The sequence below is a fragment of the Ovis aries genome, chromosome 14 (assembly GCF_016772045.2).
Source record: "Ovis aries strain OAR_USU_Benz2616 breed Rambouillet chromosome 14, ARS-UI_Ramb_v3.0, whole genome shotgun sequence".
Lineage (NCBI taxonomy): Eukaryota > Metazoa > Chordata > Mammalia > Artiodactyla > Bovidae > Ovis > Ovis aries.
The window spans coordinates 51,863,104-51,890,146 of NC_056067.1; the positions used below are offsets into that span (position 1 = coordinate 51,863,104).

The following is a 27,043-nucleotide window of genomic DNA, read 5'->3' on the forward strand; positions in this document are numbered from 1 at the left end:
ACCATATTTGCATGTTAACTAGGCGATACGGCGATAGCACCTTATCCTACCATTTCTGAAATTGTAGGTCTCAGAAGCCACCAGTGCTTAACAGTACTTGAGGAACAAAGGAAATTAACTCTCTGATTAAAGAAGCTTATGAAGCAGCATCTTCTAAAATACCCTCTTAAGGAACTACCTAAAGTACCTTATCAGCTTATCAAAAGACTAAAGAGTAGTGAAGAAAATTGTTCAACTGTGTTTAAGTTGGCGTATCTCAAACTTCACTATGGCAATACCAATTCTCATGACTTATTAACATCTTGAGGGTGTGAAACTGCATTGGGAGGTGCAACCATAACTAAAAGAGACGATAAAGTTGGAAATTTCAGTCACCAAGTCTGATTGTTTAGCTATGACAGGAGACAGTATCGTACTTTCAGTTGCCTTCTAATGTTTTCTGTTACTTATGAGTAAATATCTTTGTTGTGTCTAAGTAGGCATGGCTCCTGAGTTTTATCAAATGCCATTTTATCATCTCTTCCTGCAGTTGTATTTAATTGTTATACTGTGATAATTATTTATACTGACAGACTCTTTGACTTCCTCCTGTTTCTAGGTATACTCAGGTTAGCCATTGGTGTGTGTGTGTGTGTGTGTGTGTGTGTGTGTTGGATGCACTACTTGATTTCACTATTTTATTTAGAATTTTTACATCTTGTGAGTGAGACTATATGATGATTTTCTTTTAGAATATATATATATATATATATATATATTTTTTTTTTTTTGTGATTACCTGTTCTTTAAAACTGCATTACTGTATTGGATTGTTTTGTTTTGAATTGGAGGTCCTTAATCATTTTTCTAGTTTAATCTGTTGATTTTCTTGTCTTTGAATTTCTACTTACGGACACAACAATTTCACTGAATATCCAGCACAGTTCCTTTAAGGAATCTTCATAGTACCAGCCAAGATCCACATAAAAAGAGCATTCCAACATAGTCCCTAATTGAAAATCTTCCAGTATGTGTTCTGGAAGATACTGTGTTGGGAAGTCAGAATGCCTTATAGGACTGTATAATTAGCCATGTCTTTCAAAGTATACACATTTCTTTCTGTGCATACTGGGAGATAGAATTGCTTGAATTTGTTTATGGGTATATCCATGTTCAGCTTTAATAAGTTTAGTTCTCCTATGTATTAAATAGATTTCCAAACAAATATACCAGCTGGCATGCCCAACAGCAGTGTGTGTTTGTATCCTTGACAATATGTGGCATCATCAGTTTAAAAATATATGTACATATTTTGCTACTGTGGTAGATATACAGTGGCACCTGATTGTAATGATTGTGGTTCGCATTTCCAGTTTTCTGATTGTCTGTTGGCTATTTGAATTTTTCATTATCTCTTCACTCCTTGTTCATACATCATTGGATGCATTAGGTGTGTACAGTTTCACAAAGTATCTGCACAATTTCTAGGACAGGATTTAACACGTAGCCCATCGTGTGTGCATTTATCCTCCACTAGACGGGGAGCTGGTTGATGGCTATGATGGAATCAGCTTTGTCTTCGCATCTCCAGCTCCCAGTATGATCCATGAGTTTTAGTTGTTTAACACAGTTAGGATACACTCATCAGAAATTAAAAGAACCAAAATGACTGAAGCAATGAGGAAGTATATTGAGTCATATAATATGATCCATTCTGGGCTGGTTGCCCTTTGTGCCTGACATGAGAGATATGACATGAGAGAGATTGTGATCTCCACCACCATCACATTAGAGATTTGTCTCACTTTTCTCCTATATTGAGTTTCTAGTTCTCTGCTCGCTCCCCAGGTGGAAAACCTCTAGTTGCTTTCTTAGAAGGGGGTGATTTTTTAAATAACTCACATGGTTAAATAACTCACAAAGGTTATTCTCCTCTTCTGTTTCTGATGTCTCATTTTGACCAGCAGATTCTTGGGCATGTTCTTTTCACGGTCCATGGCAGAAGCACAAAATGCTGAGCCAAAGCATCTTTAAAGTCTGTACACCCATCCTGATCAGTTCACATTCTATTGATTAGACAAGTCAAGTGGACAAGCCCAACATTAACAGAGGCAGGGATGAGCCATGCCAAAGGCAGATGGTAAAGGAAGAATTGTGGGAAAACAGTATAAGCTACCAGGCTCATAATAGCCTAGGTCAGTCAGTTCATTCGCTCAGTCATGTCTGACTCTTTGCGACCCCATGAATCGCAGCACGCCAGGCCTCCCTGTCCATCACCAACTCCCGGAGTTCACCCAAACTCATGTGCCTCGAGTCGGTGATGCCATCCAGCCATCTCATCCTCTGTCGTCCCCTTCTCCTGCCCCCAATCCTTCCCAGCATCAGGGTCTTTTCCAATGAGTCAGCTCTTCGCATGAGGTGTCCAAAGTATTGGAGTTTCAGCCTTAGCATCAGTCCTTCCAATGAACATCCAGGACTGATCTCCTTTAGGATGGACTGGTTGGATCTCCTTGCAGTCCAAGAGACTCTCAAGAGTCTTCTCCAACACCATAGTTCAAAAGCATCAATTCTTCGGCGCTCAGCTTTCTTCACAGTCCAACTCTCACATCCATACATGACCACTGGAAAAACCATAGCCTTAACTAGATGGACCTTTTTTGGCAAAGTAATATCTCTGCTTCTTAATATGCTGTCTAGGTTGGTCATAACTTTCCTTCTAAGGAGTAAGCGTCTTTTAATTTCATGGCTGCAGTCACGATCTACAGTGATTTTGGAGCCCAAAGAAATACAGTCTGACACTTTCCCCATCTATTTCCCATGAAGTGATGGGACCAGATGCCATGATCTTAGTTTCCTGAATGTTGAGCTTTAAGCCAACTTTTTCACTCTCCTCTTTCACTTTCATCAAGAGGCTTTTAGTTCCTCCTCACTTTCTGTCATAAGGGTGGTGTCATCTGCATATCTGAGGTTATTGATATTTCTCCCGGCAATCTTGGTTCCAGCTTGTGCTTCTTCCAGCCCAGTGTTTCTCATGATGTACTCTGCATATAAGTTAAATAAGCAACAACATAGGTGGCTTCCCTGTATTACCTTATGGGGGTGGCTGAGCAATAGTTAATCATTTCAAAGATAATATATCTCCATGATGTCAGCCAACAGAAAAATATAAACCTTTCCTATAACCACGCTCATAGTTGCCATATAAATTTATAAATTTACATCTATTTCTTTTAAAAATAGTAAATTATCATGTATTAATATGGTTTAGATTGAATCTTCCTTGGTGGCTCTGTGGTAAAGAATCTGCCTGCCAATGCAAGACATGTGGTTTCAGTCCCTGGGTTGGGAAGGCCCCCTGAGAAGGGAATGGCTACCCACTCCAGTTTTCTTACCTGGGAAATCCCATGGACAGGGGAGCATGGCAGGCTACAGCCCATGGGGTCGCAAAAGAGTTAGACACAACTTAGTGACTAAACAACAAATTGAGTCTTATGATGACTTGTGGCAGAATGATTGTCACTAATATGTCTGTTTATGAATCAGTTCAGTTCAGTCATTCAGTCATGTCCGACTCTTTGTGACCCCATGGGCTGCAACACGCAGTCCATGAATAGTTATGAATAGTTGTGGAGAAAATTACAAGAAAAAGGGAGAAAATGTGTCAAAATTCTGTATGTTAAGATGCTTTGTAATACCAAAGTTAAAGAAATTTCTCCTTCATACAGACTTCCTGAAAATGTGACCCCCACCATGTGAGCACAATTTGACAAAGAAATAAAAGGTATGGGCAGATAAATAGATGTTCTTAATTTGCGGGGTTGTCTCACAACATGGAACTCCTCCAGGTTAGTATTATTTGGACCTTAGTGCTGGACTGAGAGGTGCTCAACAAAAGGCTCTGCAGGGTCCCACTGACAGCCTTTTAAAAGATGGAGGCTATTGGAAGAGGTCATCAAAAGGACGTGACTACTGGTTGACCTGAAAGCTGGACCCTGGCAATTGGAGATTCCTTCCTACCCCCTTCCTTGGAATGTGCAGTCTTCTCAATGTTCTCATACTAGGAGCCATTTCAAGGATGCAGTCTTGAGATATTGTGTTGTGGAGACCATCTGGACAGTAAGTGTGACTGAACTCAGTTAAGGCTTCTCTGTAGACAGCTTGCAGTTGCCCAAGATAAACCTCCTACATAAGTTCCCTTGCTTATTTACACTGCCACCTACAATCTGGAGTGGTCTGCCTATTCTGTTGCCCTCCATGTACATGGGTCAGTTTTGAATTTTACCTGGAAACTCCTGAGTTTGCAAACCAACACCAAGAAGGGAAAGTGCTTGGAGACTTTAGAGGAACTGGAAGGTCAGAGGTGCGGGAGCATCACTCCTGGATGTGCACTTCATTTCCCTTTCCCTGAAAGCTTAGTTGTGATTTAAGTATCATTTGGCTGGATCCCCTCCCCTAAGAGTTCCTTCAAACAATTTCCATAGGTTACATCCAGTGGATGGCATAATTGCTGAGCTCCATCATAGCTGAGATTTTTTCTTTTTTGTGTGCATTAGTCTGGGTTCTCCAGAGAAACAGAATTAATAGGTGATGACTCATATACACTTTGCCAACAAAGGTCTGTATAGTTCAAGCTGTGGTTTTTCCAGTAGTCACATATGGATGTGAAAGTTGGACCATAAAGAAGACTATGTGCCAAAGAATTGATGCTTTTGAACTTTGGTACTGGAGAAGACTCTTGAGAATCTCTTGGACAACGAGATCAAGCCACTCAATCCTAAAGGAAATCAATCAACCCTGTTAATCCAAAAAGGATTAACACAAAGAAAACTGTACTGAGGCACATAAACAGCTGAAAACTGAAGGTAATGAGAAAATCTTGGAAGCATGAAGACAAAAATGACTTGTCTTCAGAAATGAAGCAGAAAAATATACAAGACCCAGAATTCAGTAGCAAAGAAAAGAATCCATAAAGAACAAAGGCATTTCAGTAAAAGAAACAATGAAAATTTGTCATTAGCAGACATGTACTCCAAGAAATTAAGTTCTTCAAGCTGAAAGGAATTGATAATGGAAATTTAGATCATTGGGAAGGAATGAAGATCATGTGAAAAGGTAAATATATGAGTAAATAAAAAAGTTTTTTGGTCTTAATTTGTTTAAAATACAAGACTGTTTAAATTTCCAAGTGGAGTGCTGATGTGACTTTTTGGATTACTACTTCTTAACTGCAAAAAAAGAGGAAAAAGTACTGATGCAATGGAGAGAGCTGGTGGTCAATACATGAATCAGGAGATTAAAGCTAGCTTCACTTATGTGCCCCCTGTTATTTGACAAAATAGTACACAATATTGTCTATGAAGTTATCTTGTCAAAAATGTTTAATCTGATACCTAATCAAGCCTCTGGAGAAGGCAATGGCACCTCACTCCAGTACTCTTGCCTGGAAAATCCCATGGATGGAGGAGCCTAGTAGGCTGCAGTCCATGGGGTCTTGAAGAGTCAGACACGACTGAGCGACTTCACTTTCACTTTTCACTTGCATGCATTGGAGAAGGAAATGGCAACCCACTCCAGTGTTCTTGCCTGGAGAATCCCAGGGACGGCGGAGTCTGGTGGGCTGCCGTCTATGGGGTTGCACAGAGTCGGACATGACTGAAGGGACTTAGCAGCAATCAAGCCTCTACACACAGTGTTCACAGTAAATGCGAAGGTTAGAGAAACAAGTTAAGCCTATCTGAAGAAAAATTAGCACAAATCTAGAATGGGCAACATTATATGGGTTATTTCTCCTGAGCCTTCAAAGAGTTTGACCCACAAAATAGGTGGATGATAAGTTCTTGACCAAAACAGACTCAATTGCCAGAATCGTAAAATATAGGACCTTAGTTTGTTTTGAGCTTTTAGAAAAAGCAAACACTTTTGAAAGACATTTCTTAAATAATTGGAGAAATCTGTAAATGGACTGATTATCGGTCTAGTATTAATGTCTTTTAGGCGACAATGGCCTAATAGTCATGTAGAAGATAATCTTTAAATCTAGGAGTTGTATTTTTGAGTTGTATGTTGATTTTTTTTTAGAGGTGAGGTGATACCTGAAACATTTACTCAAAAAGCACAGCACTATGATATACTATAGTATACAACATATATATATATATGTATATATGTTCAATATGTTATAAATATGATAGCTGTGAATATATATACATTCTTAGATGGAGAGAGAGTGGCAATACACTGAATCTAGGTGGAAGGCAAACAAACCTTCATTATACCATTGTACCGTTCATGTAAATGTGAAATTTTTCAAATACCTGAGGAAAACTTTGCCAAGTCAACACCTCTCTTTTGGCTACCCAACTGAAGTCTCTTAATTTCCATGAATTGTAGAGAATGTGAATTGTCTGTCACCGATATTACAGAAATTACTGTAAGAAAATTTCTTCAAGCCATTTTGTAATTTTTCAACAGCTACACACTCAGCATTCAACAAATGCATAGGGTTTCTTCCCATTATTCATCTTTAGGGGGATGAGCTCTGAATAAAAAAATTTCCTGTTTAATACAGCCTATGGGATTTTGTGCAAAATTAATGCTTTGACATGAAACATGAAATATGGATGATTTTTAAAATGCTCATAGGGTCTTCCTTCCATGTGAATTTATAACAATACTAGTAATTATCATTAAAGAATGATTATTAATAGTAAGCAAATACTCTGAGCCAGACACCCTTCCAAGCATTTATATTTATGTTAAATAATAATCTTTAGCATAACATAGTTAGGTGGTAGAAAAGTGATAATATTAAAGGATGTGCCAAGGCTAAAGGCTTTCTGACTTTCATTACATTAAGAGTTTCTCGCCAATGTGAAATCTTTGATGTTGAATAAGTTGAGAGCAACGAGTAAAGACCTTCCCACATTCCTTACATTTATGTGGCTTCACACCAGTATGAATTCTCTGATGCTGAATAAGTCGCTCGCTACGATTAAAGGCCTTACCACATTCCTTACATTCATAAGGTTTTTCACCAGTATGAATTCTCTTATGTTGAGAAAGACCTGATATAGAACGGAAGGCCTTTTTACATTCTTTACATATATATGGTTTCAAGCCAGTATGGACTGTCTGATGATAAATTAGTTGAGAATTAAGTCTAAAGGTTTTTCCACATTCCTTACATTCATAAGGTTTCTCCCCAGCATGAATTGACTTGTGTGTTTTAAGGTCTCCGACACGACTGAAGGCTTTCCCACATTGTTTACATTCATATGGTTTCAAGTCACTGTGAATGATCTGATGTTGAATAAGGTAAGAATGGAGCTTAAAAGTCTTCCCACATTCTTTACATTTATGGGGCTTCTCACCAGTATGAATTCTCTGATGTTGTGTAAGTTGAGAGCCTCTACAGAAGGCCTTCCCACATTCCTTACAATAATAGTGTTTCTCACTACTATGAATCTTTTTATGTTTAAGAAGGCTTGAGGCTCTACTAAAGGCCTTTCCACATTCCTTACATTCATGAGGCTTTTCACCAGTATGACTTCTCTGATGTTCAGTAAGTAGATAGCTGCGAACAAAGGCCTTTCCACACTGTTTACATTTATATGGTTTCTCACCAGAATGAATTTTCTTGTGTTGATAGAGACTTGAACGATGACCAAAGGCCTTTCCACATTCCTTACAGATATAAGGTTTCACACCATGATGAATTTTCTGATGGAGACACATATGTCGGTACAACCTAAAAGTTTCCCCACATTCCTTACATTCGTAGGGTTTCAAACCAACATGAATGTTCTGATGTTCAGTAAGGTGAGAAGGACGTCTAAAGGCCTTTCCACATTGCTTACATTTGTAGGGTTTCACACCAGTATGAATTATCTGATGTTGAATAAGCTGTGAATAAAATCTAAAGGCTTTCTCACATCCATTACATTCATAGGGCTTCAAATCAGTGTGACTTTTTTTATGTCTAATAAAATGCTGGAGAACTAGGAAGGCCTTTCCACATTCTCTGCATTCATAGGGTCTCACACCACTATGGTCTTTCAGACTTTCAGTAAGATGTGAATATTTCCTAAAGCCCTTCCTACATCCCTTACATTCATATGACTTCTCTTTAGTGTGAATTCTCTGATGCAGAGGAAGAGATATATGTTTTTGGAACATCATTTGACTAAAATGTCCCACTTGAGATGCCTGTTGTCCTTCAAATTCATTTCTGTTCTGTGAATCATTTCTAAAAATAAACCCCATAAGGTTGAAGGTTTTACTTTTGATTGTCTCCCAATGGTATGAATTTACTTCAAAACTTCTTTTTTCTGAAGATAATTTGTTGTTCTCAGTTGTGAAATCAAAGTCTGAAAGAAAACAAGAAAATGAATAAATGCTATTTTTCCGGTACAGGGGAAATATAGTAAGAATAATGATAAAATTGACAAGTAAATCCATTAGAAGTAAAAGGCCATAAAATTCTAAATTACTGTGATAAAGTTTTTTAAAGGTGTGACGGACTCAGAAAATTGTGAAAGTTCACATGAGAATGTAATGTTTGTGAGTAGGCAAAGAGAAAAATCAATAGTTCTCGATTAGTGGATCAGAATTATCACAGGAATTTCTTACATATACTACTCTCCCCCCTTTTTATTTTATTCTTTCTTTATTATAAAGAATAGCTTTATTGCTTTGCCAGGCAAAAGGAGCTGCAGTGGGCTAAAACCCTCAAGACTATGTACCAACCTGGAGGAGGCAGTGAGAAGTTTTATAGTAATGGTTCAAAGAAGGCATGATCAGCTCATGGATATACTACCCTTTAGATATCCACTGAGACTGAGTGAATCAAAATCTATGAGTAGGTCTTGATCAATTACATTTTAATATTTTCTATCATATGGTTTTTCCAGTAGTCATGTATGGATATGAACTGGACTATAAAGAAGGCTGAACTCCAAATAATTGATGCTTTCAAATTGTGGTGCTGGAGAAGACTCTTTTGAGAGTCCCTTGGACTGCAAGGAGACCAAACCAGTCAATCCTAAAGGAAATTAACCCTGACTATTCATTGGAAGGACTGATTCTGAAACTAAAGCTCCAATACTTGGGCCACCTGATGTGAAGAGCTGACTCATTTGAAAAGACCCTGATGCTGGGAAAGGTTGAGGGCAGGAGAAGAGGGCAGCAGAGGATGAGATGGTTACATTCAATGGACATGAGCAAACTCCAAGAGCTAGTGGAGGACAGAGGAGCCTGATGTGTTGCAATCCATGGGGTCACAAAGAGTCAGACATGACTTAATGACTAAACAACAACACAACCAGATGGATCTCTATGTAATTTTTCCAAAGGTCTGTCTTTATCTTAGGATGAAACCCAAGCATATAACCACAAATAAGAAGACTCTGTCTTATTTCTACAAATTAATTTCAAGCCCTTGACATCTTTGTTCCCCTATATCTGACCACATTGCTTCTTTTCAGCTACTAGAACATATTGTGATGTTTCCCATTGCCTGTGGCTTCACATGAATGCTCTACCTTTCAGGAATCCTCTTAGGTGGCTTGTATAAATGACTACCTCCAGGTGTGGCAGGTTAGAAATCACTTCCTCAGAAAGGCTGGCCCTGCTAAATGTAAGTATATTCATATCCTTTATTCTATATCCCAACACCTAATTCTGTCTTCATGATGCTTTTCTTTAGTACATATTGTCTCATTTATTTTACTTATTTTCATACTCTAAAGCTCACATATGCATTTCTTCTACTACTGAAAAACAAGTTGTATCATACGGTATTACATAATTAACCGAAGAATAAAATACTGAATTAAAAGTAACGGATGAAAATCACAGTAAGGATTAAAGTCAAGGTCACTGGAGAAGGCAGCTGAGTAAAATAATGACCTAGTTTATGAAAATTATGTGGCAATCACCAACTATCTCTCTCTGACTCTTAATCTCTCACATTTTATTGCCTCAGTGGGTGCATGCATGCTAAGTTGCTTCATCTGTAGCCTGCCAGACTCCTCTGTCCATGGGATTCTCCAGACAAGAATATAGAGTGGGTTGCCATGCCTTCCTCCAGGGGCTCTTCCTGACCTAGGGGTCGAACTCATGTCTTATGTCTCCTGCATTTGCAAGCAAGTTCAGTCTCATCAAGGACTTCCCTGGTGGCTCAGACAGTAAAGCATCTGTCTACAATCCGGGAGACCTGGGTTCAATCCCTGGGTTGGGAAGATCTCCTGGAGAAGGAAATGGCAATCCACTCCAGTACTATTGCCTGGAAAATCTCATGGACAGAGGAGCCTGGTAGGCTACAGTCCATGGGGTCGCAAAGAGTCAGACACGACTGAGCGACTTCGCTTTCCTTTAGCTTTCTTTGCCACTAGCGCCACCTGGGCAGCCCTTTATTGACTCAGAACTGTGAGATAAGTTCTCAAAAGATCTAACCTAAGTATAATTAGAATCCCAGAAGAGAGGAGAGAATGATCTAATTTTTTCTAAAAACTGAACAAAGACACTTCTGAATAGAACCTATCAAATCACTGAAAACCAACATTTCCACTGCTATAAATTTTTAAAAAATACTCAAAAAGTTAATGAGCTTGATTCACCCTACCAATGTAAAAAATTACAAAGTCTCATTTGTAGTAAAGAGAAAACAAGACTCTTTGTTACCTGTTCTCTGTACAGATGAATCAGCAATTAAAATAGAATATTTATAGATATTCTGAACATATACATAATATGAAATTTGCCTTCTTTGCCGGTATTTATGCAGAAAAATCCCAGGATTCAATCCTTTGGTCCTTTAGAAAAGGAAGCAACTACAGGATGGATCAGAAGGAGGTAGGACAGTAAATGAAGGATAGGGGAGATGTAGGTGCTGAATGGAGGAGCCCATTTCCATCTAACAAAGCCCAAAATAGTCCTTTGAGAATATGGAGCAGAAATTTTGTGAGTGTCTTGGCACAGAGCATAAAATATACAGTTAAAAAAGTAGATATTCCAGACAGCAGATTCTACATTATTCCAGGCAGATGTCCTTACCCAGTGATACCAAGTTAGTATAAGTCTCCAACATCACATCTTTGTACAAATTCTTCTGATCTGAATCTAGGCATTCCCACTCCTCCTGAGAGAAGTCTATGGACACATCACTGAATGTAAGAGGCACCTGAAATGACAGATCCATGTATTATTTGTAAAAGCGGGAAAAAAATTCAAGATGAAATATTGAGTTGCAGCAGGGGGCGATATATCATAAAAACAAGTAAGCTGAAGTTAAAGATCATGACATGGTTAGATGAGAAGAAATAAATTAGTGTATCTGAAGTACAGTGCCTCAGTTCAGTTGTTCAGTCATGTCTGACTCTTTGTGACACCATGGACTGCAGCACGCCAGGCTTCCCTATCCATCACCAACTCCCAGAGCTTGCTCAAACTCATGTCAATCGAGTTGGTGATGCCATCCAACCATCTTATCCTCTGTTGTCCCCTTCTCCCCCTGCCTTAAATCTTTCCCAGCATCAAGGTCTTTTCCACTGAGTCAGTTCTTTGCATCAGATGGCCAAAGTATTGGAGCTTCAGCTTCAGCATCAATCCTCCCAATGAATATTCAGGACTGATTTCCTTTGGGATTGACTGGTTGGATGTCCTTGCAGTCCAAGGGACTCTCAAGAGTCTTCTCCAACACCACAGTTCAAAAATGTTCAGCTTTCTTTATGGTCCAACTCTCACATCCATACATGACTACTGGAAAAACCACAGCCTTGACTAGATGGACCTTTGTCGACAAAGTAATGTCTGCTTTTTAATATGCTATCTAGGTTGGTCATAACTTTCCTTCCAAAGAGTAAGTGTCTTTTAATTTCATGGCTGCAGTCACCATATGCAATGATTTTGGAGCCCAAGAAAATAAAAGTCTCTCACTATTTCCATTGTTTTCTCATCTATTTGCCATGAAGTGATGGGACCAGATGCCATGGTCTTAGTTTTTCTTTTTTTTTTTAATTAATTATTTTAATTTGAGGCTAATTACTTTACAATATTGTGGTGGTTTTTGCCATAAATTGCAGCCATGGCTGTACCTGTGTCCCCCATCCTGAACCACCCTCCCACCTCCCTCCCCATCCCATTCCTCAGGGTTGTCCTAGTGCACTGGCTTTGAGTGCCCTGTTTCATGCATCGAACTTGGACTGGTGATGATCTTAGTTTTTTGAATGTTGAGTTTTAAGCCAGCTTTTTCACTCTCCTCTTTCACTTTCATCAAGAGGCTCGTGAGTTCCTCTTTGTTTTCTGCCATAAGGGTGGTGTCATCTGCATATCTGAGGTTATTGATAGTTCTCCCAGCAGTCTTGATTCTAGCTTGTGCTTCATCCAGCCTGGCATTTCGCATGATGTACTCTGCATAGAAGTTAAATAAGCAGGGTAAAAAATATACAACCTTGACGCACTCCTTCCCCAATTTCGATCCAGTCTGTTGTTCCATGTCTGGTTCTAACTGTTGCTTCTTGACCTGTATACAGATTTCTCAAGAGGCAAGTCAAGTGGTCTGGTATTCCCAGCTCTTTCAGAATTTTCCACAGTTTATTGTGACCCACACAGTCAAAGGCTTTGGCCTAGTCAATAAAGCAGAAATAGATGTTTTTCCAGAACTTTCTTGCTTTTTCGATGATCCAACGGATGTTGGCAATTTGATCTTCTGTTCCTCTTTCTTTTCTAAATCCAGCTTGAACATCTGCAAGTCTCAGTTCATGTACTGTTGAAACTTCACTTGGAGAATTTTGAGCATTACTTTACTAGCATGTGAGATGAGTGCAATTGTGCTGTAGTTTGAGCATTCTTTGGCCTTGCCTTTCTTTGGGATTGGAATGAAAACTGACATTTTCCAGTTCTGTAGCCACTGCTGAGTTTTACAAAACCATCAATCTTGATTTCACTTTTAAATAGAGATCAATAACTAAATTTAAACAACTTGCCAGATATAATACTATTTACAGCTAGTAAGATAACATAATTTATACTATAGCCCAAATTATTATTCTGAAACTTGGGGATTCTTTTTTTTAATGTTTTATTTTTTATTTTTTGGCTGTGCCATTAAGCATATGGGATCTTAGTTCCCCGACCAGGGATGGAAGCCCTGCCCCCTGCAGTGAAGCACAGAGTCTTAACCACTGGACCAGCAGGGAAGAATCAATGTGGGGATTCTTGACTAAAGAAGAATCCAAACAATTTTATCTAATTGGAGAAAGGCATCCATTATTGTCAAGATACAAGTACATTATATGTCAGATTATATCATAAGTATTTCCCTTACTCTGACAAGTTTACATTTTCATAAACATCAGGTTTTTCATAGACATCAGGTTTAATCTTTCTTAAAGTGTTAGGTTATTAATAATAACAACATATATACTATTATAGTATTTTGGCTGGACAAAAATCCTAACCTCTTCCCCAAAGTTTAGTATTATCCAGCAGATGTGGTTCCCAATGATCTTCCTTTTTACAATCTCTTATTGAACTTCTGGTTCTTGAGTTAAGAATACACAAATATAGAATGATCCAGAATAATACTGAATCACTCAAGACCAGGAATTTCTCTTCCACCACATAATGGACCTCAGAACCCTATTCATTTCTCAGTGATTCCTTAGCCAGAACCCCACCTCTCTCTCTTTCTCGGAAGGGACCAACTCCATTTCAACCCAAACCTAAAAGCTTTTCAAAGCTGAGGTCTCATCCCACACTGAAACTGAGACCATTGATAACCAAATTCACCCTTTGTTGTTGTTCAGTCCCTAAGTCATATCTGACTCTGACCCCCATGTACTACAGCATGTCAGGCTTCCCTGTCCTTCACTATCTCCTGGAGTTGTGTTCAAACTCATGTCTGTTAAGTCAGTGATGCCATCCAACCATCTCATCCTCTGTCGGCCCCTTTTCCTACTGCCCTCAACCTCTCCTCTTATCTACCTGGAAAACAGTGGAGAAAGTTCTCTCTCTTCTGGTCAAAGAGGACCACCATTTTTATATATAATTAAACTACAAACCCAACAAGGGAAGCTCAAATATTTCCTTCAAGGTACTCTACCCCTTCACTGCTCCAGCACTGCCCCTAAGAGAAGAATGAACATACAAGATACATGAATTATTTGATGAAAAACTGAAAAACCAGTTCAAAAGAAGGGAGCAAACAGAGAGGACAAAATCATACTCTGTAAAGGGAAAAAGTGAAAATTGGCTCAGAGATACAGCTTCCCTAAGAAGATTTTGGGCTAAAGAATGAAAATATTACTTGAATTAAAAACTATAATATTTCAGGAAGGAAACAGAGTCATCCACTTACCGGGGCCATGATTTTAGAACTGCCAATCATTCTCAGAAGCTGAGTCCAGAGAAGCCAGAGCTGAGGAAGGAAAAAGAAGCTTTGAGACCCAGCGTAGCTCAGAACTGCAAAAATTAAGTTATGAGAGCCTTTCTTTTTTCTTCTTTATTCCTGTTTCCCATCGTCCTTGCCACTCTTCCCCTTCCGGAACACATAAACACATGTCAGGGGATATAAGTAGCAGTCCAGACAATTCTGGCTTCCCTGATAGCTCGGCTGGTAAAGAATTTGCCTGCAGTGCAGGAGACAGGTTCAGTCCTGGGTTGGGAAGATCTCCTGGGGAAGGAAATGGCAACCCACTCAGTAGTCTTGCCTGGGAAATCCCAGGGCCAGAGGAGCCTGGCAGTCTACAGTCCATGGGATCACAAAGAGTCTAACATAACTGAGTGACTAACTCATACACACACACACACCCCAGACAAATCCAAGCACCCTTTCTTATGCCTAGGAAACAAGCCACATAAGCATGGATACACAGCAGGGGCTCTCTGAAGCCAGTTCCAGACACACCCCTCTGGCCTATTTCTAATTCTGATCATACCATATGTACCCAGCCTGGGTTGTCCAGTCACAATGAGTAGATCCTCCCCAATCAAGCTCTACCTGCCAGGGTTGAGACCAGGCCATACAACAAAAACTTCAATAAGCTCATGGCCTCCCAGTGGATCTGGACTCTGCTAGACAAAAGGCAGAAAACAGTAGAGACCAATCTGAAAATCTTAACTACTGTAAAACTGCCTGCCCATGTGAAGCCTGAACTTGACTCTCAAGGTCCCGTGGGGTGACAAACCTGGGTTTTTCCCATCAGGATTCACTTTGCTTTCTGACATGAATTATTTCCTGTGCTCCCCCACATCCCTTGTTCCCAACCCACCCAGCACCCACAAGACAGAGGTAAATTTATGCTCACTATAGCTGTATAGCAACACATAGATTTTTGTAACCTTCTATGTGATAGCTTCTCTATACACATTAACTTTTAATCCTAAAATGTAATTATTAACTCAGTTCAGCAGATGGGGAAATAGAAGCTCAAAGAAGTAAAGCTATTCCCCCATATAATTAACAGTAAGTAGAAGTGATGTGTTTTGAAACACATTTCTATAAACTCAACTTTTTTTTAACTGTTGTCTCTGACACCCAGTTTTTTTTTTGTTGTTGTTGTTCCATTGTATGAAATCTGAGCACAGGTAATTAAGATATCACCTGCCAAAAGACCTACTAAAGATGTTTTAAACCAATGAAGAGTACCATTTCACAGGTATTCTACTGTCAGATTTTAAAAGTTACATGCACCATGTACATGAACATTAATACATGCATCATGTATTAATAAGGCTGTAGGAAAATAAGAACCTTATGCTCATGCTGTCCTGTAGACCTATGAAAACGTACTGCAATTGAGACTTGTACAAAAAATATGCATAAGAATAATTTAATGATGGAAAGCCATTTCAGAGACTTCATCAAAAAAAATAACAGTAAAACGTGCCTAGAAATGTATAAAGGAATATGATGACAGACACTAGTTAAAATGAAAAAAAAAAAAAACTGGAGAAACGTCTAAAAGTACTTAGATGGATAATTAATTAAATAAAGTGTATTCATTCATATAATGGAAATGAAGTAAAGGGGATTTCCTGGTGGTCCAGCAGTTAAAAGTCCACCTTCCAATGCAGGGAACACAGGTTCAATCCCTGGTAAGGAAACTATGACCCCACAGGCTGCAGGGCAACTAACCCCTTGCACCACAACTAGAGAGACTTGTGCCACTATGAAGATCCAGCACAGCCAAAATTAAAAAATAAAATGAAGTAGATATTTAAAATGATTGGGCAGATCACTGGTTCTCAATTGGGGGTGATCCTGCTCCTCAGGGCACATGTGGCAATGTCTGGAGACATACTATGTTGTCAAAATGTGTGGAGGGAGGCTACTATCTAGTGGGTAGAGACCAGGGATGCTACTAACCACCCTACAATGCACAGGAAAGCCCCCCACAATAAAGAATTTTCTAGTCAAAAATATAAACAGTGCTAAGGCTGAGAAACCCTGACATAGGCTTATTAAAGAAAGATAACATAATTCAGAATGTCAAGAATATGTTATTCACAATGTCAGTATATGATAAAACTTAATGAAAATGCAAAGAAACAGGAAAATGTTACTGATAATCAAGAAAGAAAAGTCTCAATAGAAATAAACCCAAAGATAATCCAGTCAGTGGAGCTAACAGACAAGGATTTGAAGATATTATGATTAACATGCTAAAGAAAAGAGAGGAAAAGATGATAAAAATGGAATGCAAAATGGGGTATATCAATAGAGATTCACTTCAGTTCAGTTCAGTCGCAATAGAGGTTAAGGCTCTTAAAAAAAGAATCACATGGATATTTTATAGTTATAAAAATATATTCAGTTCAGTTCAGTTCAGTCGCTCAGTCATGTCTGACTCTTTGCAACCTCATGAATCACAGCATGCCAGGCCTCCCTGTCCATCACCAACTTCTGGAGTTCACTCAAACTCATGTCCATCGAGTTGGTGATGCCATCCAGCCATCTCATCCTCTGTCGTCCCCTTCTCCTCCTGCCCCCAGTCCTTCCCAGCATCAGGGTCTTTTCCAATGAGTCCACTCTTCACATGAGGTGGCCAAAATACTGGAGTTTCAGCTTCAGCATCAGTCCTTCCAATGAACACCCAGGACTGATCTTCTTCAGGATGGACTAGTTGGATCTCCTTGCATTTCAAGGGACTCTCAAGAGTCTTCTCCAACACCACAGTTCAAAAGCATCAGTTCTTCAGTGCTCATCTTTCTTCAAGTCCAATTCTCACATCCATACATGACCACTGGAAAAACCATAGCCTTGACTAGATGGAATTTGTTGGCAAAGTAATGTCTCTGCTTTTCAATATGCTGTCTAGGTTGGTCATAACTTTCCTTCCAAGGAGTAAGCATCTTTTAATTTCATGGCTGCAGTCACCATCTGCAGTGATTTTAGAGCCCCCCAAAATAAAGTCTGACACAGTTTCCACTGTTTCCCCATCTATTTCCCATGAAGTGATGGGACCAGATGCCATGATCTTCGTTTTCTGAATGTGGAGCTTTAAGCCAACCTTTTCACTCTCCTCTTTCACTTTCATCAAGAGGCTTTTTAGTTCCTCTTCACTTTCTGCCATAAGGGTGGTGTCATCTGCATATCTGAGGTTATTGATATTTCTCCCAACAATCTTGGTTCCAGCTTGTGCTTCTTCCAGCCCAGCGTTTCTCATGATGTACTCTGCATATAAGTTAAATCAGCAGGGTGACAATATACAGCCTTGACATACTCCTTTTCCTATTTGGAACCAGTCTGTTCATGTCCAGTTCTAACTGTTGCTTCCTGACTTGCATACAGATTTCTCAAGAGGCAGGTCAGGTGGTCTGGTATTCCCATCTCTTTCAGAATTTTCCACAGTTTATTGTGATCCACACAGTCAAAGGCGTTGGCATAGTCAATAAAGCAGAAATAGATGTTTTCTGGAACTCTCTTGCCTTTTCCATGATCCAGCGGATGTTGGCAATTTGATCTCGGTTCCTCTGCCTTTTCTAAAACCAGTTTGAACATCTGGAAGTTCACGGTTCATGTATTGCTGAAGCCTGGCTTGCAGAATTTTGAGCATTACTTTACTAGCGTGTGAGATGAGTGCAATTGTACAGTAGTTTGAGCATTCTTTGGCATTGCCTTTCATTGGGATTGGAATGAAAGCTCACCTTTTCCAGTCCTGTTGGAAAACTGCTGAGTTTTCCAAATTTGCTGGCATATTGAGTGCAGCACTTTCACAACATCATCTTTCAGGATTTGAAAGACCTCAACTGGAATTCCATCACCTCCACTAGCTTTGTTCATAGTGATGTTTTCTAAGGCCCACTTGACTTCACATTCCATGATGTCTGGCTCTAGGTGAGTGATCACACCATCGTGATTATCTGGGTCGTGAAGCTCTTTTTTGTACAGTTCTGTGTATTCTTGCCACCTCTTCTTAATATCTTCTGCTTCTTTAGGTCCATACCATTTCTGTCCTTTATCAAGCCCATCTTTGCATGAAATGTTCCCTTAGTATCTCTAATTTTCTTGAAGAGATCTCTAGTCTTTCCCATTCTGTTGCTTTCCTCTATTTATTTGCATTGATCACTGAGGAAGGCTTTCTTATCTCTCCTTGCTATTCTTTGGAACTCTGCATTCAGATGCTTATATCTTTCCTTTTCTCCTTTGCTTTTTACTTCTCTTCTTTTCACAGCTATTTGTAACGCCTCCTCAGACAGCCATTTTGCTTTTTTGCATTTCTTTTCCATGGGGATGGTCTTGATCCCTGTCTCCTGTACAATGTCACAAACTTCTGTCCATAGTCCATCAGGCACTCTGTCTATTAGATCTAGTCCCTTAAATCTATTTCTCATTTCCAGTCTATAATCATAACGGATTTGATTTAGGTCATACCTGAATGGTCTAGTGGTTTTCCCCACTTTCTTCAGTTTAAGTCTGAATTTGGCAATAAGGAGTTCATGATCTGAGCCACAGTCAGCTCCCAGTCTTGTTTTTGCTGACTGTAGAGAGCATCTCCATGTTTGGCTGCAAAGAATATAATCAATCTGATTTTGGTATTGACCATCTGGTGATGTCCATGTGTAGAGTCTTCTCTTGTGTTGTTGGAAGAGGGTGTTTGCTATGACCAGTGCGTTCTCTTGGCAAAACTCTATTAGCCTTTGCCCTGCTTCATTCCGTATTCCAAGGCCAAATTTTCCTGTTATTCCAGGTGTTTCCTGACTTCCTACTTTTGCATTCCAGTCCCCTATAATGAAAAGGACATCTTTTTTTGGGTGTTAGTTCTAAAAGGTCTTGTAGGTCTTCATAGAGCCGTTCAACTTCAGCTTCTTCAGTGTTACTGGTTGGGGCATAGACTTGGATTACCGTGATATTGAATGGTTTGCCTTGGAAATGAACAGAGATCATTCTGTCATTTTGAGACTGCATCCAAGTACTGCATTTCGGACTCTTTTGTTGACCATGATGGCTACTCAATTTCTTCTAAAATATATTACTGAAAATTAAAATTGTACGGGATGATTTAATAGCAGAAAGCTGTTTTAATTAACATAAAGTTAAATTAACAATAATCTTATACTGAGAGAAGAACAGAGCTGAACATAAGAGAAATATAAGAAACTGTCAAAATGTAGAAATGAACACCTAAAACAAAATAGAACAGAAAATTTATTTGAAGAAATAATGGACAAAAACAGTGCAACTGTCATGAAATATCTTGATATATAAATGAAAAAGCTCAGCAAACCTAACCAGTTGAAATAATGGAATCCATACCTAGGCACATCTTGGCCAAACTGTTGAGAAACAAAGCTGAAAAACATATATTAAAAGTATGTAGTTTAAAAAAAAGACATCTGTTATAAATAAACAAGAAAAATATTCCATATCTCAACAGAATCTTTAGCAGCCTGAAAAACGGGATCATGTCTTTAAAAAGTGCTGAAAGGAAAAACCCTGAGAACTCTGAATCTTATACCCAGAGAAGATATCTTTCAGAAAGGAAGGTGAAATAATGATTTTTTTTTTTTTTTAACAAAGTGAAGTCACTCAGTCGTGTCCAACTCTTTGTGACTCCATGGACTGTAGCCTACCAGGTTCCTCCATCCAAGGGATTTTCCAGGAAAGAATACTAGAGTGGGTTGCCATTTCCTTCTCCAGAAGATCGTCCTGACCCAGGGATTGAACCCAGGTCTCCTGCATTGTAGGCAGATGCTTTACTGTCTAAGCCACCAGGGAAGTCAGCTGAGAGAATTTTGTATCAACAGATCCATAATACAAGAAATACTAAAGAACAGAAATCAGGCAAAAAGAAAATAATCCTAGATGGAAGCATGAATGAGCAAAAAAGCTAGGAAATATTTCAAGCTAAATGATTATGGAAATATGGCATAACAAAGTTTATGAGATGCAATCACACCAATGCTTACAAAGACATTTTTAGGACTTCCCTAGTGGCCCACTGGATAGGAATCTGCTTACCAAAGCAGGAGACACGGATTTGATCCCTGGTCTGGGAAGGTTCCACATGCCACTGGGCAACTGAGCCCGTGCGCCACAACTACTGAACCTGTGCTCTAGACCCGCAAGCTGCAACCACTGAGCCCATGTGTCTAGAGCCTGTGATCTGCAACAAGGGAAGCCACTGCAATGAGAAGCCCTGACTTGTTGCAACTAGAGAAAGCCCACTCAAAACAATGAAGACCCAGGGCAGCCAAAAGAATTAAGTAAATTATAAAAAACAAAAGAATAAAAGACCAAAAGACATTTTTAGCTTTAAATGTATATTTTTGTTTTTGTTTAGTATTCACAAACGCTGCAGATAAATACCATTCATTATCTCATCACCACTGATAACTGCTAGGTGTACTGAAGCCATAGCAAATCAACTGGTAGTCAAATTATTATGAAAATACTTTGTCAAATTACTGCAATGCCAAGTAAATCCATAATTTATTTTCTCCCATAGATATCATGAGCATTTATAATGACTACCCACTTATGTTTTCCCTTTCTTTTTACCTTTTGATCCCCTTCCCCTAAACATAAATGTATGTTTTATAAAGTAGAATGGTTAAAAAACAATAATTTATCTCTGGAAGCTAGAAAAGGAAAAACAAATTAAGTCTACAGAAAGTAAAACATACTAAAGGAAACAAATGGCATAAAAAAACCCCAGACATATAATAGAGAAAAATCAATAAAGCCAAAATCTATTTCATTGAAAAGATAAGATTAATAAACCTCTTGGTATACTGTCAAGAAAAACATTGCCCATATCAGGAATATAAAAGGAGATATCACTACATATTTATAGACATTATTTTGATAACAGATACATTGATAACATAATTTTATGAACTCTATGACAATAAACTTGAAAATGTAGATGAAATTTAAAATTTTCTTGAAAACACAATTTATCAAAACTGATATAAAAAATGGAAAATCTGAATATAGTTAGATTTATTAAAGAAATTAAATCTGTATTAAAGACCTTCCCATGAAATGTCAGGCCCAGAGGTTTCAGTGGCAAATTCTCCAAACACTTAAGGAATTAAAAATGCCAACCAAACTATCTTTTCTAGAAAACAAACCCTCAAAATGGACCATGTCATGAGGTCCATAATTATGATATCAAAACCTGACAAGGACATTATAGGAAAGGAAAACTACAGTATATCTCTCTCATGAACGTAGACGCAAGAATATTAAATACAATATTAGCAAGAAGAGACCAGTGATATGCATGAGCAAGAGTTTATTCTAGAAATGCAAAGTCACTTAATTTTCAAAAAGCCATCAATGTAATCTTCCAACTTTAAATAAGACAGCGTTTCCCTGGTGGATCAGTGGTAAAGAACCCATCCACCTGCCAATACAGGAGGCACAGGTTCCATCCCTGATACAGGAAGATCCCACATGCTGCGAAGCAGGTAAGCCAGCATGCCACAACTCTTGAGCTTGAACTCTAGAGCCTGGAAGCCACAAGTACTGAGCCCCAGTGCCCTAGAGCCCTGTGAAAGTAAAAGTCTCTCAGTCATGTCCAACTCTTTACTACCCCATGAACTTCTCCAGGCCAGAATACTGAAGTGGGTAGCCTTTCCCTTCTCCAGGGGATTGTCCCAACCCAGGGATTGAACCCAGGTCTCTTGCATTGTGGGCAGATTCTTTATCAGCTGAGCCACAAGGGAATCCAAGAATACTGAGGTCGATAGCCTATCCCTTCTCCAAGTTTGACCTAGGAGTCTCCTGACCCAGGAATTGAAACGACCCAGGAATCGAACCAGGGACTCCTGCATTGCAGGCAGATTCTTTACCAACTGAGCTATCAGGGAACTCCGTGCTCCACAAGAGAAGCCAGCACAGTGAGAAGCCCGTGCACCACAACAAAGAGTAGCCCCCACTTGTAGCAACTAGAGAAAAGCCCGTGCAGCCCTGTGAAGACCTAGCATCGCCAAAAATAAAACCACATAAAATTATTTAAAAAATAACAAAGGAGAAAAACTATTCAATTACTTCATTAAATGCAGAAAAACTATTTTATAATATTCAACATCAGTTCATGATAAAAATCCTTCAAACTAGGAATGGAAGTGAACTTCTTTAATTTGATAAAAGGGGGTTGGCAGAATAAAACTGGGAGGTGAAATATGGACCACTGCCCTGAGCTCAGGAACAAGGCAAGGGTGTCCACTTTTACCACTTCCATTTAACTTTCTACTAGAAGACCTCTCTAATACCATATGAGGAAAAAGTGAAATGAAACGTATGAAGATTGGAAGGAAAGAGGTAAAGCCATCTTTATTTGCAGATAACATCATTTTGTACATAGAAAACTTTTTTTTCAATTCTATAAACTATTAGAATTAATACATGAATTTATTAGCAAGTTTGTTGAGTAAAAGGTCACAGTATAAAACAATTATATTAAAACAAAGCTATTAAAAATGAAATTTTAAAAATCCCAACAGTATAAAAAATATGAAAAATATGAAACACTTTGAAATGAACCTAACAAAAGAAGTGTTTTCAACTTATAGACTGAAAGCAAAACATTAAGGAAAGAAAGAAGAATTAAATAAATGGAAACTTATTTTACGTTTATGAGCTGGAAGAATCAATTTTAAGATGACCAATTTGCTCTAAATTGATCTATTGATTCAATGTATCCCTAAACAATATCAGGAGCTTTTTTTTAGAACATTAATAAAACTCATTCTAAATTTATATGGAAATGGCTCTGAAGGTAAAGAATCCGCCTACAATGCAGGAAACCTGGTTTGATTGCTGGGTTGGAAAGATCCCCTGGAGGAGGACATGGCAACCCACTCCAGTATTCTTGCCTGGAGAATCCCCATGGACAGAGGAGCCTGGCGGGCTACAGTCCATGGGGTTGCAAAGAGTTGGACATGACTGGGCAACTAAGCACAGCACACAGCTAAGAATCCAGAACAGTCAGGGCAAGTTTGAAGAACAAAGTTGTCGAGTGTACATTGCCAGTCATCAAGACATATGTGTTATGTAATTACTGTAATTTAAACAGTGGGACTGACACAGGATTGACAAACAGACCAACAGAATAGAGTCCAGAAAGAGACTTGCACATATACAGCCACTTTTTTTTTTTAACAATAAAAGTCTAACTGTAAATTGGAACAGAAAGGATAGTCTTTTCAACAAATGGTACCAAAGCAAGTGGATAGCTGTATGGAAAAAATGGTTTTAACCCTGATCCTACCACACACACATATAAATCCAAGATGGATCATATGCCTAAATGTGAAAACTAAAGCTATAAAGTTTCTGGAAGAAGAAACAGGAAAATATCTCCATGATCATGGGATAGCCAAAATTTTCCTCTTTTTTTGGGGGGGGTGTTCATTTTTATTTCCACTTATTTTAGACTTAGAGAAAATTTGCAAGAGTAGTATAGAGGGTTTCCTGTATATGCCTCAACTTACTGTTGACATCTTAGGATGATTATCAAAACCACGAAATTAACAATGGTATAGTAGATACTATCAATGGCATATCTTATTCAAATATCACTAGTTTCCCTCTATTAATGTCCTTTTTCTTTTCCAGGATCCTATACATGATCCCACATTGCATTTGGCTATTATTTCTTCCCACCCCATAATATTTATTTTTTTGGCTACACTGGGTCTTAGTTGCGGCATGTGGGATCTTTAGTTGTGGCATGCTAACACTTAGTTGTGGCATGTGGGATCTAGTTCCCTGACTCGGAATCGAACCTGGGCCTCCTGTATTAGGAACAGAGTCTTAGCAACTGGACCATCAGGGAAGTCCCAGACTGTTTGTTATTCCTCCTCAGTGTCTTCCAGTCTTCACAGTCTTTCCTGTAGTAATGGTTTTCAATTGCTGCCATAACAAATTAACCATAAATATATCTTAACACAACACACATTTATTGTCTCACGGTGTTTTGTGGACTTGGAGTCTGGACACAGTTTCACTGGGTGCTTTCCTCAGGCTGGTCTCGGAAGTTACAAACAGGTGTCAGCTGGGCTGTGTTCTCATTCAGAGGCTCAACTGGGGAAGAATTCAATTCCAAGTTCATTCAGATTGTTGGCAGAATTCATATCCTTGTGGCTAGATGACTGATGGCCCCAAATTTTTTATGGCTGTCAGCTGGAGGACACCCTCAGGTCCTAGAAACCGCCTGCAGTTTCTTGCAACAGGAACTTCTCCAACATTGCCACTTACTTCATCAAGCCCACAAGGCGAGTCTCTAGCTCCAGTCTGCTACAATGGAGTCTTATATGATAAAATGGAACCACAGTAGTGACATCCCATCACTTTTTCCACAAAAACTAACATGATCACAGGACTGACGTTAGGCCACAGGTTAAATAATTTAGAGACAGAAGGGCTTGGGGACCCTGACAAGGATGCTTAATCTACATGGCCCTATGACTTACAGATACGTTACTATCAGACAGTATATTTCATCCCCAGGGAAAGAAGGATCATATGCCTTTAAAATTAAAGTGTATTTTACCAATGAGGAAACACAAACTCACCTTAACTTAAACTTTTTAGTTGTTTAACAAAAATTCTTTCCTCTCTCAGGATCCTACTTTTTAGAGACATGCAGCACTAGGAAAAGAGAAAGTGAACATGAGACATCAGCATTTTCTTGGAGAGCACATTCATTTACAAAACACGGCCCCCTCTCATCCAGTCCACCATAAACAACCAGATGGGAGTGAACAGCTGGAACAGCGTTGACCTCTCCCAGTGTGAGAGAGGCTGGGGTCACTGATGTCTAGGGTGGAGTCTGTGGAATTGACAGCAGGCTTCTGGGGCCAGAGTTTCGGAAATGCTGTGGCTGTGAAACACAGCTGGCCCCTCGAAACTTTCAAAGGGGACCCTCCCAGGAGGAAACCCACTCCTAGGACGTCATTAGATCTTCCCAAAAGCCTGTTTGGGGCCGTATTCAGCTTCAGAAAATCTGATCTCGTGATCCAATCTGTGTCTTCTTGCCGGGATCCTCCATTCTTCCATTCTAAAGCTGACACTCTGGTTTCCCTCCTTTATCTGCCACAGACCCCAACGGGAGACAGAGACAAGAGACAAGGGTTCCAGTAACAATCCACACAGCCACACAACTGTCGCTCATCCAAAAGCCACGCATCATTTAAATAAGCACCATCACCCAGTTAAATAATGACACACAAACGTACACTTCATGGAGACACGATTACACATACGAGTTTCTCAATAGGTACATAAATCTCTGCTGCTCACGCAGACACGAGCCTTACACTCGAGGACTGACACGTCTTGTCCGCGCCCGGAGCGTCCTCGCCTTGAGCGCCTGTCACCAGAGGGGGTTCCAGTCCGGCTACCGAAATAGACCATGGAAGCCTGTGCCGTTTTTATTTTTGGATGGGATCTCCTTAACACGTAAGGACTACAGCTCCTCCGCCACCGGAAGTGCACCCAGGGCCCGAGGCTGATGCGAGCCCGGTGGCTTCTGGGAAACGCAGTCCATCCGGAACATTTCTGGCGCTGAGAGAGCTCGGCGCTTCGAATGCGCAGATGCCAGGACTGTGTCGGCGCACGGTGGAGAATGGCTAGACCTCGGAAGGAAGATGGTTGCTGGTGAGGTTAGCGTACGTAGAAAAAGCGAGTGGAATCTGAGTCCAGTCTGTAGAAGGCGGGGTGGGATCCTGGGGACTTCAGAGCCCCAAACCTGCGGCAGGAGGAGACGGCGGGCTCTCGGGTACGGTGGTGTTTTGGGTATGGTGGTTTCTTGGGTATGAGCTCTGAGTATTGGGACTTCAGTCTTTTGACCCTCATCCCTACCCCCATTCCTGCTCAGGTAGCATCAGCATCCCGAGTACCCCAGAAGCACACCTGGCATTAAGTGTGCATTTGTTTTTAAAGAAAGAACCCCTGGGGTTGTGTGTGTTGGCGTTTCATTCTCTGTGTTTTTGTGGGACCGCAATGTGTGTCTGTAACCATGTATGGCGGCTTCCCTTGTGGCTCAGCAGTAAAGAATCCGCCAGTCAATGCAGAAGATGGGCTTGTATCCCTGAGTGGGAAAGATCCCCTGAAGGAGGAAATGGCAACCTGCTTCAGTTTTCTTGCCTGGGAGATCCCATGGACAGAGAAGCCTGGCAGGCTACAGTCCTTGAGGACACAAAGAGTCAGACACGACTTAGCGACTAAACAACCACCATGTATGGAATTGTGTTTCTGTTTGGTTTGTTTCCTAGAGTGTAAATGTGAAGATGGTTTGTTTCAGATTTTGAGATATTATAAAACTTGTTAAGCACACTTCCTTCCCACTCCTCCAACCCCACCCTGAAATTCCTCCTGCCCAATATCTTGCGTTTCTTTCCGTTAAAGGCTACGTCTGGCTGACTTTTGCCAGAGACATACACTAGCAGGGCCAACTCATCCGTTAGACGCAGTATGCAAAATGCCTAGTGCCCACAATACTCTTTGTTGTTCGTTTAGTCGCTTTTCCCGACTCTTTGTGACACCATGAACTGCAGCACCTCAGGCTTCCCTGCCCTTCGTTATCACCTAGAGTTTGCTCAAATTCATGTC

At 39.7% G+C, this 27,043-nt stretch overlaps 2 protein-coding genes across 3 annotated transcripts in view; one reads left to right on the plus strand and one right to left on the minus strand.

Moving 5' to 3' along the window:
* ZNF283 (zinc finger protein 283) overlaps window positions 1-27,043 on the plus strand; it is a 65,172-nt gene that overhangs the window by 16,094 nt on the left and 22,035 nt on the right. The gene's annotated exons all lie outside the window — the stretch shown is intronic.
* Window positions 6,711-25,875, minus strand: ZNF404 (zinc finger protein 404). Of its 2 annotated transcripts, none has more exons than XM_012190498.5 (6): window positions 25,750-25,875; window positions 25,006-25,081; window positions 24,388-24,514; window positions 14,336-14,395; window positions 11,032-11,158; window positions 6,711-8,345 (listed from the first exon to the last, which is right to left on the minus strand). In XM_012190498.5, exons 4-6 carry the CDS (start codon window positions 14,363-14,365, stop codon window positions 6,826-6,828), a joined length of 1,677 nt encoding a protein of 558 aa, XP_012045888.1. In that variant the 5' UTR covers window positions 14,366-14,395; window positions 24,388-24,514; window positions 25,006-25,081; window positions 25,750-25,875; the 3' UTR covers window positions 6,711-6,825. The 2 variants fall into 2 exon arrangements, with proteins under 2 accessions (XP_012045888.1, XP_042088080.1); XM_042232146.2 differs by having other exon boundaries at window positions 25,669-25,875.

Excerpts from the sequence above, each read along its gene's own strand:
- ZNF404 (XM_012190498.5), bottom strand. The coding sequence starts at position 14,365 with ATGATTGGCAGTTCTAAAATCATGGCCCCG. Across the intron at positions 11,159-14,335 it reads GTTCTAAAATCATGGCCCCG|GTGCCTCTTACATTCAGTGA; the intron begins GTAAGTGGATGA and ends CTGTCATTTCAG. Across the intron at positions 8,346-11,031 it reads TACTAACTTGGTATCACTGG|ACTTTGATTTCACAACTGAG; the intron begins GTAAGGACATCT and ends GTTTTCTTTCAG.